Source organism: Melopsittacus undulatus, chromosome 3 (assembly GCF_012275295.1).
Source record: "Melopsittacus undulatus isolate bMelUnd1 chromosome 3, bMelUnd1.mat.Z, whole genome shotgun sequence".
NCBI lineage: Eukaryota > Metazoa > Chordata > Aves > Psittaciformes > Psittaculidae > Melopsittacus > Melopsittacus undulatus.
The window spans coordinates 32,581,660-32,594,928 of NC_047529.1; the positions used below are offsets into that span (position 1 = coordinate 32,581,660).

The following is a 13,269-nucleotide window of genomic DNA, read 5'->3' on the forward strand; positions in this document are numbered from 1 at the left end:
GCTGACTTTCATTACCAGCCTCATGGAAATACTTTCTAATGCACTTCTTTTACCTTACAACTGCCTTCCTACTTCTATTGCATTGTTATTGCTCCCATTTGTCCAAATTATGCTATCAGAGACTATCATATATTTTATAGGAATAAAATATAGATATATCTAGCATGTAAATTTGCTAGGTATCATTGTTTGTAAATAGATTCATTTCATCAGGATCACTGAATTTCACGGTTTCTTGGTAGACTCCTTTTGTAAGCATTTGCAGCTTGAAATACAGCTTTAAGACAGCTGAAAGGAGAATTATAATGTGAGGGGGATTTCCTCCTGCTTTATTACATTCCTTCTGTCATTTAAAGCTGCTGCCTTTTTCAGAAGAGATGTATTAAAAAAAATCACATAACATAGGCAGAAAGAATGCAAAAGCACCATTACATCCTAATATTTCTTTTTATAAACTGTGTAAGGACAGGATCTTCCCAGAAATACAACTCTTATAGAAACACCAAACACAAAGAATGTGTACAGGGTAAGGTTAATAATGATTCTGTCAAAGACAAGATCCTAATGACCCTTAACAGTAAACAGAATCAAGCCACATTTAAATAGGAATGGTTGAAATGACACAGTGCAATCCAACACCTACCATGAACCTTGCCCAATCACTTATGTATAAAAGTTAAATTCCAACTGCAATTATGGTCCTTCTCCAAAAGAAAGAATTTTTATAGACAATCTAACCTACTGGTGACAACCTTCAATTTACCAGATACCAAAATGCTTTTTCTTTTTCTATAGCTTAAAATAATCTATGTAATGTTAAATTGCACCTCATTCATGCTGCTCTTGATATCCTTCTGAAAAGAAGGTCATTGAAAGCAGCATTTATATTTTGAAGAAAGAAATAAAATAGCGGAGTCAAAAGATTTTTCGCTGCTGGAGAGTGACCACAGCACTTTGCATCCTACTGACATAGTCAGTTACAACAAACTTGAATGCATGCAACTGGGTGAGAGAAAATTAAGACATGGGAACACACATATGGAGACTTAAACACTGTAATCAAGTTTTTAACTGAATACCTTTCCTGGAAGCATTAGACTGATTAAACCACAGCTGGAAGAAATATTAATGTCTTCTGCGAGATAAAGGTTTAGAGGATTGCTGGATTAAAAGACAAAAGATCATTCCAGAAGCAAAGAATTGTTCCTTGATTTTAAGATTGTTAGGATGGAAAGGAACAAAGGCTGAGTTTTAACAATAAATACTTCAGAAATCAAACCACATAAAGAACCAGATAATCTCCACCCTTGTTATACTTAATTTTCATAGAATCATAGAATGATTTGAGTTGGGATAGACACTGAAGATTATCTAGTTCCAACCTTCCTGGTTTTTTTATATGGATGATAGGACAATTGAGTGGCTGCTCAAACAGTTGGATCATAATTTTTGAAGAGTTCATGTGAGAAAACACTTTATGCATATGCAATATGCGTTATTAGCCCCTCCCTGACGCTCAGCAATTCATTTTTTTTTCTGAAGAACTGTATCTCAAAAGAGCAGGAGCAACAGCATCACTATTACAAAATCTTTTTTTGTTACTTTAGCAGTCTGAAGAGAAAATTGGAAGGGTTCTAAAGAAGCACCTGCAAACCTTGTTAGAATCCCAGAGACTTTGAAATCTGGAAGAGCAGATTCTATGCTGGGACTCCTGCGCCTTGCAATCTGTGCTAATGCAATGCTGTGATTTAGTCCTCTAACTTTTGCAAACACCTTTAGGAGGTCCCTGCAAACCCAAACATATCAGATAAAGCTTGTATTTATGCTTAAACTGTGTAAATGTTTTTAATTGGAAAAGGCCTATACTCTTTATGCATGTATTCCCATACCACAGGTCCAGTTCACTTGGGAGTATGGACCTAGTTGTTCAGCAAGTAACTTCTTTATATAACAGTATAGAGGTGCTTTAATTTGCAACCTAAATAAAAATCAATTTATCTTCTCTGTCTTCCTGCCATATCTCATTTAGAATAAAGTATCTAGTTTATAATAAGCACATTCTTCGGACTCCACTCACAGATTCTAATGCACACTTAGCTACTACCATGCTAATAGACACCTACATTTAGAAAACTATACTAGAAATCTTGATCTTAAATTTGAAACCACTAATGGGAAATGCACCCTCAGATCTGAGAAAATAATTGACTTGAGAATTTTACTAGCCAGGAGAAAGTGATTATATTCTGTTTAATTCTGAGAATTTAAGACTATCACAAAAGTTCACTTTTATGCTTAGCCTTCAGAGTTTTCCAGTGTTAACAAGAAAAATCCCAATTTACAATTAACAATGTAAGAGCAAAATATTTCTTCAGTGAGAATAGAAATATTATGTAAAACATAACATAATTACCTTATGTGAATGAAAAACAAGCCTTCTGGTAGAAAAATGTGCAGGGTCGACTAAATAATCTCTTCAGAATCTGCTTTCCCGTAATAAAACGTATTAATTATCAGGTTGCTATAATCAAGACCAACTTACAATTTACTACTTCCAATTTTCAAACTGTCCTACCACGCTCAGACTGTTACTACATGGTCATTGACATGCAAATACTGATGTGATGATGCAACTTTCACAAGCCTTGGGTGTAGTAAAATGCACTGAGGTCCTTAGTCATGGAGCACATAAATCTGATTCAAGTATTAAACATACTATTGATCTAAAAAATTGTTATAATTTAACTGATGAAATGGCTCCAGGATTTAAATTATTCATTACTTACCCCTGTTCTTTGAACTTCCAAGAAAATCGCTCGTTGAAATGATTTCTCCCATACTGCCAATTCACTGCCCAGCTCCACATTGAAATAATGACTCTTGCCATGTCCAACCATAACACTGAAACAATACGGCCTCTGGTCTTCAAGATCAAAGTCCTGATGAATACCTAAATACAAGTTTGCTTGTAGCCAGCAGTCATCAGCAAGCCAGAGCTGAAAGACATGTTTCAGTATATGATTCTTCATCTAGCAAAAACAGTTAAAGCAACATTGTCTTCTGTAAGTAACGGGTACTCGGATACATTATGTCATTATGTTAATAATTACCTTGGACAAAAGTTCTGAAAATTAAGTAATAATTTCACAGACAACTTATCTCTTTGCTTCTTACTCACTTTACCTTGTGTCATGTAATCTGAGCTACTTCTGCAGTTCCAAAATACAGTCAAAGTTAACTAAACAATATATGCATAATTTAAAAAGAGTTTGTAAAACACTGTATTGTTTACAGTGAAAAGAAAGGAAATCCATGAATTGTCTGAACTCAGTTCAAGAGCTGTGTACCAACTTTACAGAAGAATATAACTACTCCATTGTAACTGGGTTCCAATACGCTAAACACTAAGGAATACATTGATTTATCAAGCACTGAAGAGCTAATTCTGGAAATGATAATTTGAGCTTTCAAATGCCCCCTAAAAGCTGCCAATACTGCTCAGCAATTACAAGCAAAGTGAAGTGAGATCCTACCAACACCTTCAAGGTGAAGAAGAGAAACTTCATAACAGTCTGTAATTAAAACAACAACAACAAAAAAATCCCAGTAACAGAATATTTTGCAAATGAAAACAAATTCTGACCAGAAACTTTCAAGAATTCATTGATTGTCATACATGAAGAGAAAAAGAAAATTATATTAAAAAAAAAAAGTAGTGCATACATATCTGTGTACTTTCAGATGGGAACTGAAAATACCGCTTGTTCTGCTCAATTGCTGAATAACATAAACTTGCAAATATTCTGCAATTTACCCAAGTCAACCAAGTCAACTGTAAACTAAGGATGTTTTGTGGGGTACCTCAGAAGCAGCCACCAAGGTACAGAGTACTTTGTTGTTAAAAATGGCCCTGCATATCCGAGAACAGTCTTGAAGAAATTAAAAATTTATGTTACGATGCTCCTTTAGACTGTTGAAAGTGAAGTGGAACAAAATACCTATATATAATCTGATGCTCAGCAGCTATGGAGTGGCAGATTTTATATCTACATCTGCTTCACAACTCAAAGCTGCTCATTCTGGCTTGCAGATTATTATATTAATATTTTTTACTTTGTGTGTGAAAATGAGACGTGAAAATACGAGGCAATAAAACAAAATCAAATGATTTTAAGACAGGTGGCTTTTAAAAAGGTGTCTAATATTCTCATCCCTGAAAAATACAGGTTTTCAGTAACAGTTTCAGTAAATATAGAGCATGAGGCAAGGTACAGGAAGAAACGTGATAAAAGTGATCACGTTTTCAGTCATCTGTTTGTTACTACTAAATATACATGAATAAGAAAGAGCATGACATATATGCATGTTTGTGTATGCAAGTGTGTACCTATACGTATGTATACACACACACAAGTCTAAACCATAGCAAACATTTTGCTTTAAAATGTAATTTCCATATTGGATTCTTATTTTTCATGTCTAACTATTGTGTCATAATAAACACAGATGATAAGGTGCGTAACAGGTGCCCCTCTCCTTAAAATCCACTTTTTGTGGAAGGATCTAATAGCAGTCTCCACCACAGCTTTGAACTAGTTCTAACTAGCTTCTGAAAATCCTTAGGAAGTCTTCCCAAATGGCAGTTTTTACAACATAAACTCCATCTTTCAGTCTCCAGTGTACAAACACTACCTGCTTAGGATTTGTTCCTATCTTTTTGGATTTGCTCAGTTTTCCTCACTGTCATTTATGCCAAACAATCAACAGAAAAGAGGTTAAAGAGTTGAATTTGAGCTTTTGCACTTTAACTAATGTATTCATGAAGACTGGCAATTAAGCATTCATTTGTTAAAATGTCAAGAACATTAAAGAGTTGAATCCTGGGTAGTTTATTTCCCACTGCTTTTTTTTTTTTAATGAAAAAGTAGCACAGTATCTGCTTTAAGGGTAGATTATCCTTGAAATTATGAGAACATGCTAGGAAGGACTGAGTTTTAAAGCAGTAGTAGCATTTAAAGAAGAAAAAATCCCAAACACAAACCACAGCAAAATCTTTTCAAGAGACATAATGAGTTTATATTTCATTGGTGCCTGACTTATTTATCAGAAAAAAAGTAAATTTTAAAAAAGATTAATGGACAGAATCTCCCCCCTCCACCCCAACCCATTCCCGCTCAATGATTGCAGGCTTACAACAGAATAAAAACAGGCAGTGACAAGCTGCAAAACTGGCAGCTGACATCAGCAGAAGCCCTTTTAGAAGCTTGTCAAAGGGACTGACACCTCTCTAAAATGCAGATGTAGGCTCGTTTGAGAGATTTTTTTTTTTGTAGATTTCTATCAAATTCTCTGTACTCCTTGATCTGTTCTCTGCTGGCTGTGTGCTCCTTTCTCTGTTTTCTGTAACTTCATCACTTTTTCAGTTTCTTTTTTTTTTTAATTTAGTTTTTTAATCAGTCAAAAAAACTGGTGCAGGAAACATGCCCATGTTTCTGTAAGTCAGTTTGGGACAATTAGTTTGAGCAATCAGGACACAGAAACCCCCTCTCACCCCCTTCTTTGAAGAATTTGGATGTTTAGGGCTACAGAGAACTCCTGGGTATGATGAACAGGGCAATAAAGGAGAATGAAGTGTTATTGTCAGATCTATGAATTTGTTTGTTTCCTTTTATTTTTTCTATCTGTAAATTGTCCTGAATAACTGTGTTGAATCAGGAAGAAAACCCAACCCAAACAAAAAAACGTAATCTGTTCTCCTTCAGTGCAATGTAAAATCAGGATCTGTACAGCTAACAGAGCAACAGCCTTCCTTCTCCACATTAGTACAGGGTTGAAGGATGAACAGCAGAGAGGACAGCAGCTGGTGAGAAATAAAGCTGCTTTGTAATTTTTCAGTGAAAACAGCATTTTATCTAAAGGATCAATATTTTTGGCTTTGTTTTTTGTTTCTGGTTTTGTTTTTCCCTGGTAATACGTTTGGTTTTACTTTATGCTCTCATCTAGCCTTACCTCACCTGCAAAGTAGTGTTTGATTAACAGGTAGTGAAATAAATTAATCTGTCTGATGCAATTTATTAGAAAATTTCTTCTGTAAGTCAATTCTTTAAACAGACTACTAAGGTTTTGCTCATAATCCTTTAATTGGACAAGTTAAACAGAAATCATGACGTTGTCTCTAGGTAGTGGAATAAAATGAAGAATTCTGTAGTACATGAATACACCATGTTGCCCTTTGCAAGGTCAAACCCACTATTTGGAAATTACACATGATCTAAAAAGGACATAATTTAATACTTCTAATTACTGAAATCACCAATGTATCTTTATATAGATCGGGAATTACAGTAATAGCAATCTGTATCACGTTCACTTAAAAATATGACCAACTAAGAAAAAAGTGATATCCAGCTTCATTATGCTCAGCTGATGCCACATATACTTTATACAACCAGCTCTAATATAAAAAATTTTCTACAAAATGGAAGCATTTTAGTAACTTGCAGACTTGGAGCTTAATCCATTTTCTCATACTTAGATAGCTAACGCACTAGCAATTACAAATACTTTTTTTAACAACAGATCCACTATTTGAATGTTATCTGCTCCTAGTTAAGATTGACTTGAGCTTACAATTAACAGAAAAAGGCAAGCTTTCTTTACTAAATAATATCATTGTAATTGTTAGGAAACATACCTTGTGAATTTTAAATAGAACCTCACAGAGGTTATAGATTTTTTCAGCGCGTACCCAGTCTAGTGTGCTTACCTATAATATAAAAAAACCCCCACATTAGGAACACATTATGCCAAAATCATGTATAGATAAAAAAAATATAAAATATTTTACCTATCATTGTTTTATGGATGCTCTAAATATAATGTAGGCAAATTACTACATTTAATACCCAGCATTTAGAAAAGACTGTCAAATAGCATTCAATTTTTACAGAAACAGCATCTACAGGAGTCTTACTATAGATGATTTTCTTTAGAAGATATTTAGTTAATTTTTTTCCCCATTATTGCTACAGTATGATGGAAGCATCTTTGTAATAAAATGCTGAAAATCTAAACCAGTACAGCACCTAAGAGCAGACTGATGTGACTTCTATTGTTGTTAAATGTTATTTCAGAGTGCTGTTGGAGGAGTAATGTGAGATTTATTTCTAATCTTACATGCTGTTATGTCCACTACAACTGAAACTAATTAACATTATTATTGAGTAGATCTCACAGCTACATGTTTCAAAGCAGTGTTTCAGAATTTACCTGAATTCTTTCTTCTGTATGAGGAAACCATCCCACCTAAATTTAGATATCAACAGTGTCTAATCTTAACAACCTAACCTAATTCTTGATAAACTGATCTTACTGTTAACATATTGGGAAAGAAGAAAAAAAAAAAGCAAAAAAGGTAGCCCTTTCTCCCAGTTAGTCTCTAACTTTAGATAAGATCTTTATCTTTGAGATTACTAAATTTATATGAGATGAATTACCTATTGCAAATGGGACTGAAGACCTCTGGAAAAGGAAGTTCTATGACAACATCTTTTCAGGATATAAACAGACTCATATTGTTGGGTTCTCCGTTTGACAGTTCTTATATTTTAACAATCAAACGGCATCTCTTGAATACAATGCATGTGACAGAATATGTAAAACCATGTTATGTACTTTCTCTTTCTGTTTTATTATGAGCAATTTCTTATCATAAATTAAAGCTTGAAACACTACATATTGTTAACTTCAAAAGTCCTAAGTACCATTTTAAAAGAACTTCATCAAATTTAAATCTAATCTTAGCTGGTTTAGAAAATTAAAATAATTTTAGATATTGTACTTGTCCTCCCATCACTTCATAAAATGTATCAGTTTTCAGTCATAGATTTCTAATTTTTAGGTTTCTGTTATTTTTTTTTCCCTCTAGGAAGGTCCATTCAGTATTTTATCTGAGTTCTGTTTTTTAAGTTCTGCTATAAGTAAGAAAGAAGACATGTTCAGAAACAACTAAAACTGAGGAATTATAAAGCTGGTTCATAAAGAAATATTATAGATTCAATCATGCTCACATACAGCAAGTACTGCAGGTTTTTTCTTAATCTTTTTTACAGGGAAATATTTTTCAGTTTGATGAGTGTTTTGAAAAGAAAATTATTAAATAATACAGGCTTTGGCCCATTACTTTTGGTCCTCAAAAGGCATCTTCATGCTCATTGCAAAATGAGATTTATAGCCTAGAATGGTGGCTAGTTCATTATTTGGTCTTGGATTTCTTAAAGGGAAAGATTCTTTTCAATCTATCTCAGTTAAAAGCAGGAGAATCCTTCATGCCTATCAGTGGATAGACAAGATATAAAAGCGTAAGCACTGACTTAATCTGCTGTTTATGAGACTGAATTTAACGATGCAGACTATAACCTAAAAGCTGTTGAGACATAACTGAGCTTTCGTTTGCTCATATCCTTTTTTCGATTCCTGAAGATTAATTTAAACCATTCGGGTTCTTTGCTGCTACTAATGCTGCTATCACGGACAATGGTAACACTGCAGTGCTATTAAATTCACTCTGAATACTTCGGCCTCCTCCTCATTATCTTGTGCATCTCTTTAATACTTAGACTCTCTGTAACCTCTTATGACTCTTTTCAGCAAAGATAGCTATTCAGGCTGATAACTGTCAGCAGTTACCTATATAAAACAAGATATTATTTTACTGAGTATGTCAGGGAAAAGCTACTTTACTTATAACCAAGAGTGAAACAGTCTGAATATCACAATGTGCAAGGTCATCAGGAGAACACAAATGACATGTTGAGAGGGATTTGAAGGAGGAGAAACAAACATACTACAAAGGAATACTAGAATCCAAAGTGACAGCTGACATTATTTATAGTTTTCTCAGAACTATCATAGTATATCCAAGTTTAAAATGTCATTGCTATAGATTGCATTAAAAAAAAATCACAAATGATCATATACTTCCAGTCAACAAGGAAAAATTGAAAGAATCAAAAAAGTTCACAAAAGCGCAATATCCTTCATTTGCTTTAAAGGATGTTTCAGTTTATTTCAGGCTTCTCCATCTTCATGAATTTAATAAATGGGCAATGATAAGTAACTAAGGTAAACAAGATACTGAAATATATTTCTTAAGCAATAAGTTTTTCTCATTATTTCCACTTGGAAAGTAGTTATTCCATACATTGCAATTTCTTGGGATTATTTTAGCATAACAAGGTAATTATTTTTAGTAAAGCATTTGAGAAAATGTTTCAAAAAAGAAATATTCAAAATGTGTCACTTAGTAAGACATACTTTCAGTCATACCAGTTTAGTCTTGAGACTGTCAAAAATAATGTCAAAATTCATGGAAGTACCAATTAGCATTCACTGAGCTTCCACTTTAACTCTTGCTTATCTAATATATGAAATTGTGACCAACAGTACCTGAATGTTATTGTTATAAATTTGATGATCAGCCAGTGGATAAAGAATTAGCTGGATGGCCACATGCATCAACATCTCAATGTTCAATTGGAGACCAGTAAGGAGAGGTGTCCCTCAGGGGTCAGTGTTGTGACTGATCCTGTTCAACATCTTTGTCAACAACATGGACAGTGGAATTGAGTGTGCCCTCAGCAAGTTTGCCAATGACACCAAGCTGTGTGGTTCGGTTTATACACTGGAGGGAAGGAATGCCATCCGGAGGGCATTTTAACCATGCCAAGTGCAAGGTCCTACACCTGGATCAGGGCAATCCCAAGCACAGCTACAAGTTGGTTGGAGAAGAGATTCAGAGCAGCCCTGGTGTATTGGTCAATAAGAAACTGAACATGAGCCAGCTTCAGTGTGTACTTGCAGCCCAGAAAGCAAATCATATCCTGGGCTGCATCAAAAAAAGTGTGACCAGCAGGTTGAAGGAGGTGATCCTGCCCCTGTGCTCTTGTGATACCCCACTTGGAATATTTTGTGCAGTTCTGGTGTCCCCAGCTTAAGAGGAGCTGTTTGATCAAGTCCAGAGGAGGGCCACAAGGATGATCAGAGGGCTGGAGCACCTCCTCATATAAAGACAGGCTAAGAAACTTGGGGTTGTTCAGCCTGGAGAAAAGAAGGCTGCTTGGAGACCTCATAGCAGCCTTCCAGTATCTGAAGGGTTTCTATAAGGATGCCGGAGAGGGACTTTTCAGCAGGGACTGCAATGATAGGACAGGGGGGCAATGGGTTCACACTTGAACAGGGGAAGTTCAGGTTAGATACAAGGAAGAAGTTCTTTACTGTGAGAGTGGTGAGACACTGGAACAGGTTGCCCAAAGAAGTGGTAAATGCTTCATTCCTGGCAGTGTTCAAGGCCAGGCTGTGCAGAGTTTTGGGCTACACAGTCTAATATGAGGCCCACAGCAGGGGGTTTAGAACTAAGTGATCTTAAGGTCTTTTCCAATCCTACTCATTCCATGATTCTATGATTTTATGTTTTTATTGGAAGACCGATTGCTTACCTAACACAATGCATTATGTGATATATTGAATACTTGGGTTTGTAGATATTTGGGTATATTGTTCCTCTCAGAAATACTCCAAAATAACATATCTGTAAACTCACAGACAACAGTGAGCTGATCACAGAGATAATAAAAAGGAACAAAGATAGAAAAACAGGAACGAAAAGTTACAATTTTAAGTCCATAGTGAGAGACTGAAGTAAGTATGTAGAGTTACAAAAGTGCCAAATATTGCAGTACTTTTTACTTCAGCATGAGTTTCTGTAAGTTTTTAATATTTTAAAAACTGGCACTACATTAGATTTCTGAGAATAAACAAACTTTTAACATCTAATTTTACCTTGTTGGTCCATGTAATCTCAAATACACTTAGCTTTAAATGCCTGTTAATCATTGCTTTTTTCTTTATAATCATTTAAAACAGAGGAAAAAAATAAATTAATTTTGGCATATACATGTAGTAAACAAAGAACTGAAAAAGTTACTTCCTAGAAGAGTATTCTTCAATTACAATATAGGTGTAAAAGACTTCCATGCCTATTCAGGTATCAGCACTAAAGGATTGACTAGACATGAGACATAAATGCGGGGTCCCTGTAAAAATGAATCATACTCCCAAACTCCTTAAAGTCAAAGGGAGCTAATACACTGGAGTTTCTGTAAGCACTGAATCTGTATGTAGAATTCTCCAGCGTCCCCCAATATATATGTATATATATACAAATAAAATAGAATACATGTAAAGAGTAAAATTTAGGGGGGGAAAAGAGATCAAAATAGTTGTAGTACTTATTACGGAAATACAGAGAATGCTGCATTATCTGGCAATTAAACTGAAACATCTGACCCACCTAGAAGTACTAAAAAGGTTTAGGCAAAAGATTAAATAGTTTTAATTCAGGAGCAATTAGTTTCACTGGTCTCTCCACTCTTCAATAGAAAACAAATGAACCAAGTATAATAAAAAAACCCAACAAAACAACACAAACAAAAAAAAACCTAAAAGATGTTGAAAAGGAAAAAAAAAAAAAGAAGAAATGTTCTTGAGATGAACTATGATATAGCAGTGTAAGAAGCCTAAAGTTTTCCGAATAAAATTAAACCTGATGGTACAAAACAAACACTAAAGAGCAGTCATATCCTAGGAAATATGTGAACAAATTTAAATGAAGAATTGTGTGCAGAGTTAGGAGGTTCACTAAAAGTATTAATGGTCTACACTCTCCAAGTCATTGCTACCTCTTTTCTAATATGTTACATTGACATTGTAATGTATGAAATTGCAAATACTTTGAATTTACATAGCAGTGCTTTCTAACATTCAAAGAACTGCTCATGTGCTAATTATATTATACAAGCTTTCTTCTTTGTAGTGTTTTTACAGGTGGAACGACGTTTGTTACTTTCATATAATTCTTATATTTCTTCCTTTTCTTAAAACTGTAAGCACCACATGGAGTGATTGCCTAGCTGCCTTCATGTAAACCACTTCAGTGCTATTTATTTAATCACGTTGAAAAAGATAGTTTTTAATTAAGGATAACACAACAGCTCCAAAGATATGGCTGCTTTGAAGACTTGATTGTAAAAGCCACAGTGAACTATGTGGAAGACATAAAAATGAACCAGTACGAACCTTCCCTATATACTACAAACAAAACACTGCATTTTTCTGGAAATTTTCAATGACATAAAAAAAGTAGTTTCGTTTTGGATGACAGTTTTGAATACTGTCTCCCCAGTTTCTTCTAGAATGTGACTCCAGAAACTTTTCAAGATCTGAAAATTGACAGAAATGTATCAGATGCTTTTAGGATGTAATAAAATATTGCTTGTATATTAACATTGACATGATAATAATTTCTATTCATTCAGCTGTGTTTTTCACATCTGAAATTTTCAGAAATGTGTCATAATTCTAATACACCAATCTGTAGAGGAAATCTGTGAATTTCTTATATACAGTCAGATAAGCCACTATAGGGATACATAAAGACCATTCTCTGTTAATCACATAATTCCTGATATGTACTTTTATGGTGAAGCTTCTACATTTTTGGAAACACCATCTGAGATATTGTTGAAATGGAGTCTAAATAGAGTAGTAATTTCTTTCATATTATAATATCCACATTTTTTCCACAATTTTTTTAATTTTTGCCCACAGCTAAGTTTTCCATTCTTAAGTAAAGCTAGCAGCTGTATTTACATTCATATAATCTTTTACATGCAATGACATCGAAAAAGAGTAAAAATTGTACCAGATTCTTTTACAAGCAGTTGCAAAGTTATGCATAAGGTCATTACAACTAAAGAGAGCTGTAAATCCTCTACTCTGTGCCCACTATATTGATACACTGATATGATACACTGATTCTATATACAAGTAGCAGTAACTTCGTAGAAATATCTCAGAAATAAAATATGTTGAACTCTAATCTTCTAAAGATTAAGCAAGTTGAAACATCTGTCTTTCTGTGATAGAGCAATCAAGTTTTCAAATACCTTGCCTGCCCTAAGCAGACTGATGCCCAGCCAGTCTCCAAGCAATGACTACGTTTGAAGACCAAATCCCTGTTTTTCTTGCTGAGCATGATGGTTTATGAGACATAATATCTCTTTTGGTCTATTTGGGTCTGCTGTCCTGGCTGTGTCCACTCCCAGCCCCTTGTCCTACTCGCTAACCCTCACCCTACTCGCTGTATGGGCAGTGTGACAAACAGAGGAATTCTCTTCAAGTACTGCTCAGCATCAGCCAAAACACTGACTG

The 13,269-nt window shown here is 34.6% G+C and overlaps 1 protein-coding gene across 1 annotated transcript in view; it reads right to left on the bottom strand.

The window, feature by feature from the left end:
• Positions 1–13,269, bottom strand: part of SNTG2 (syntrophin gamma 2) — a 260,496-nt gene that overhangs the window by 22,751 nt on the left and 224,476 nt on the right. Inside the window, exons 13-14 of the mRNA XM_034060916.1 lie at positions 6,695–6,766; positions 2,787–2,996 (exon numbers count right to left, since the gene is read on the bottom strand). Coding sequence (XP_033916807.1) covers positions 2,787–2,996; positions 6,695–6,766 — 282 coding nt within the window. The remainder of the gene's footprint in view (positions 1–2,786; positions 2,997–6,694; positions 6,767–13,269) is intronic.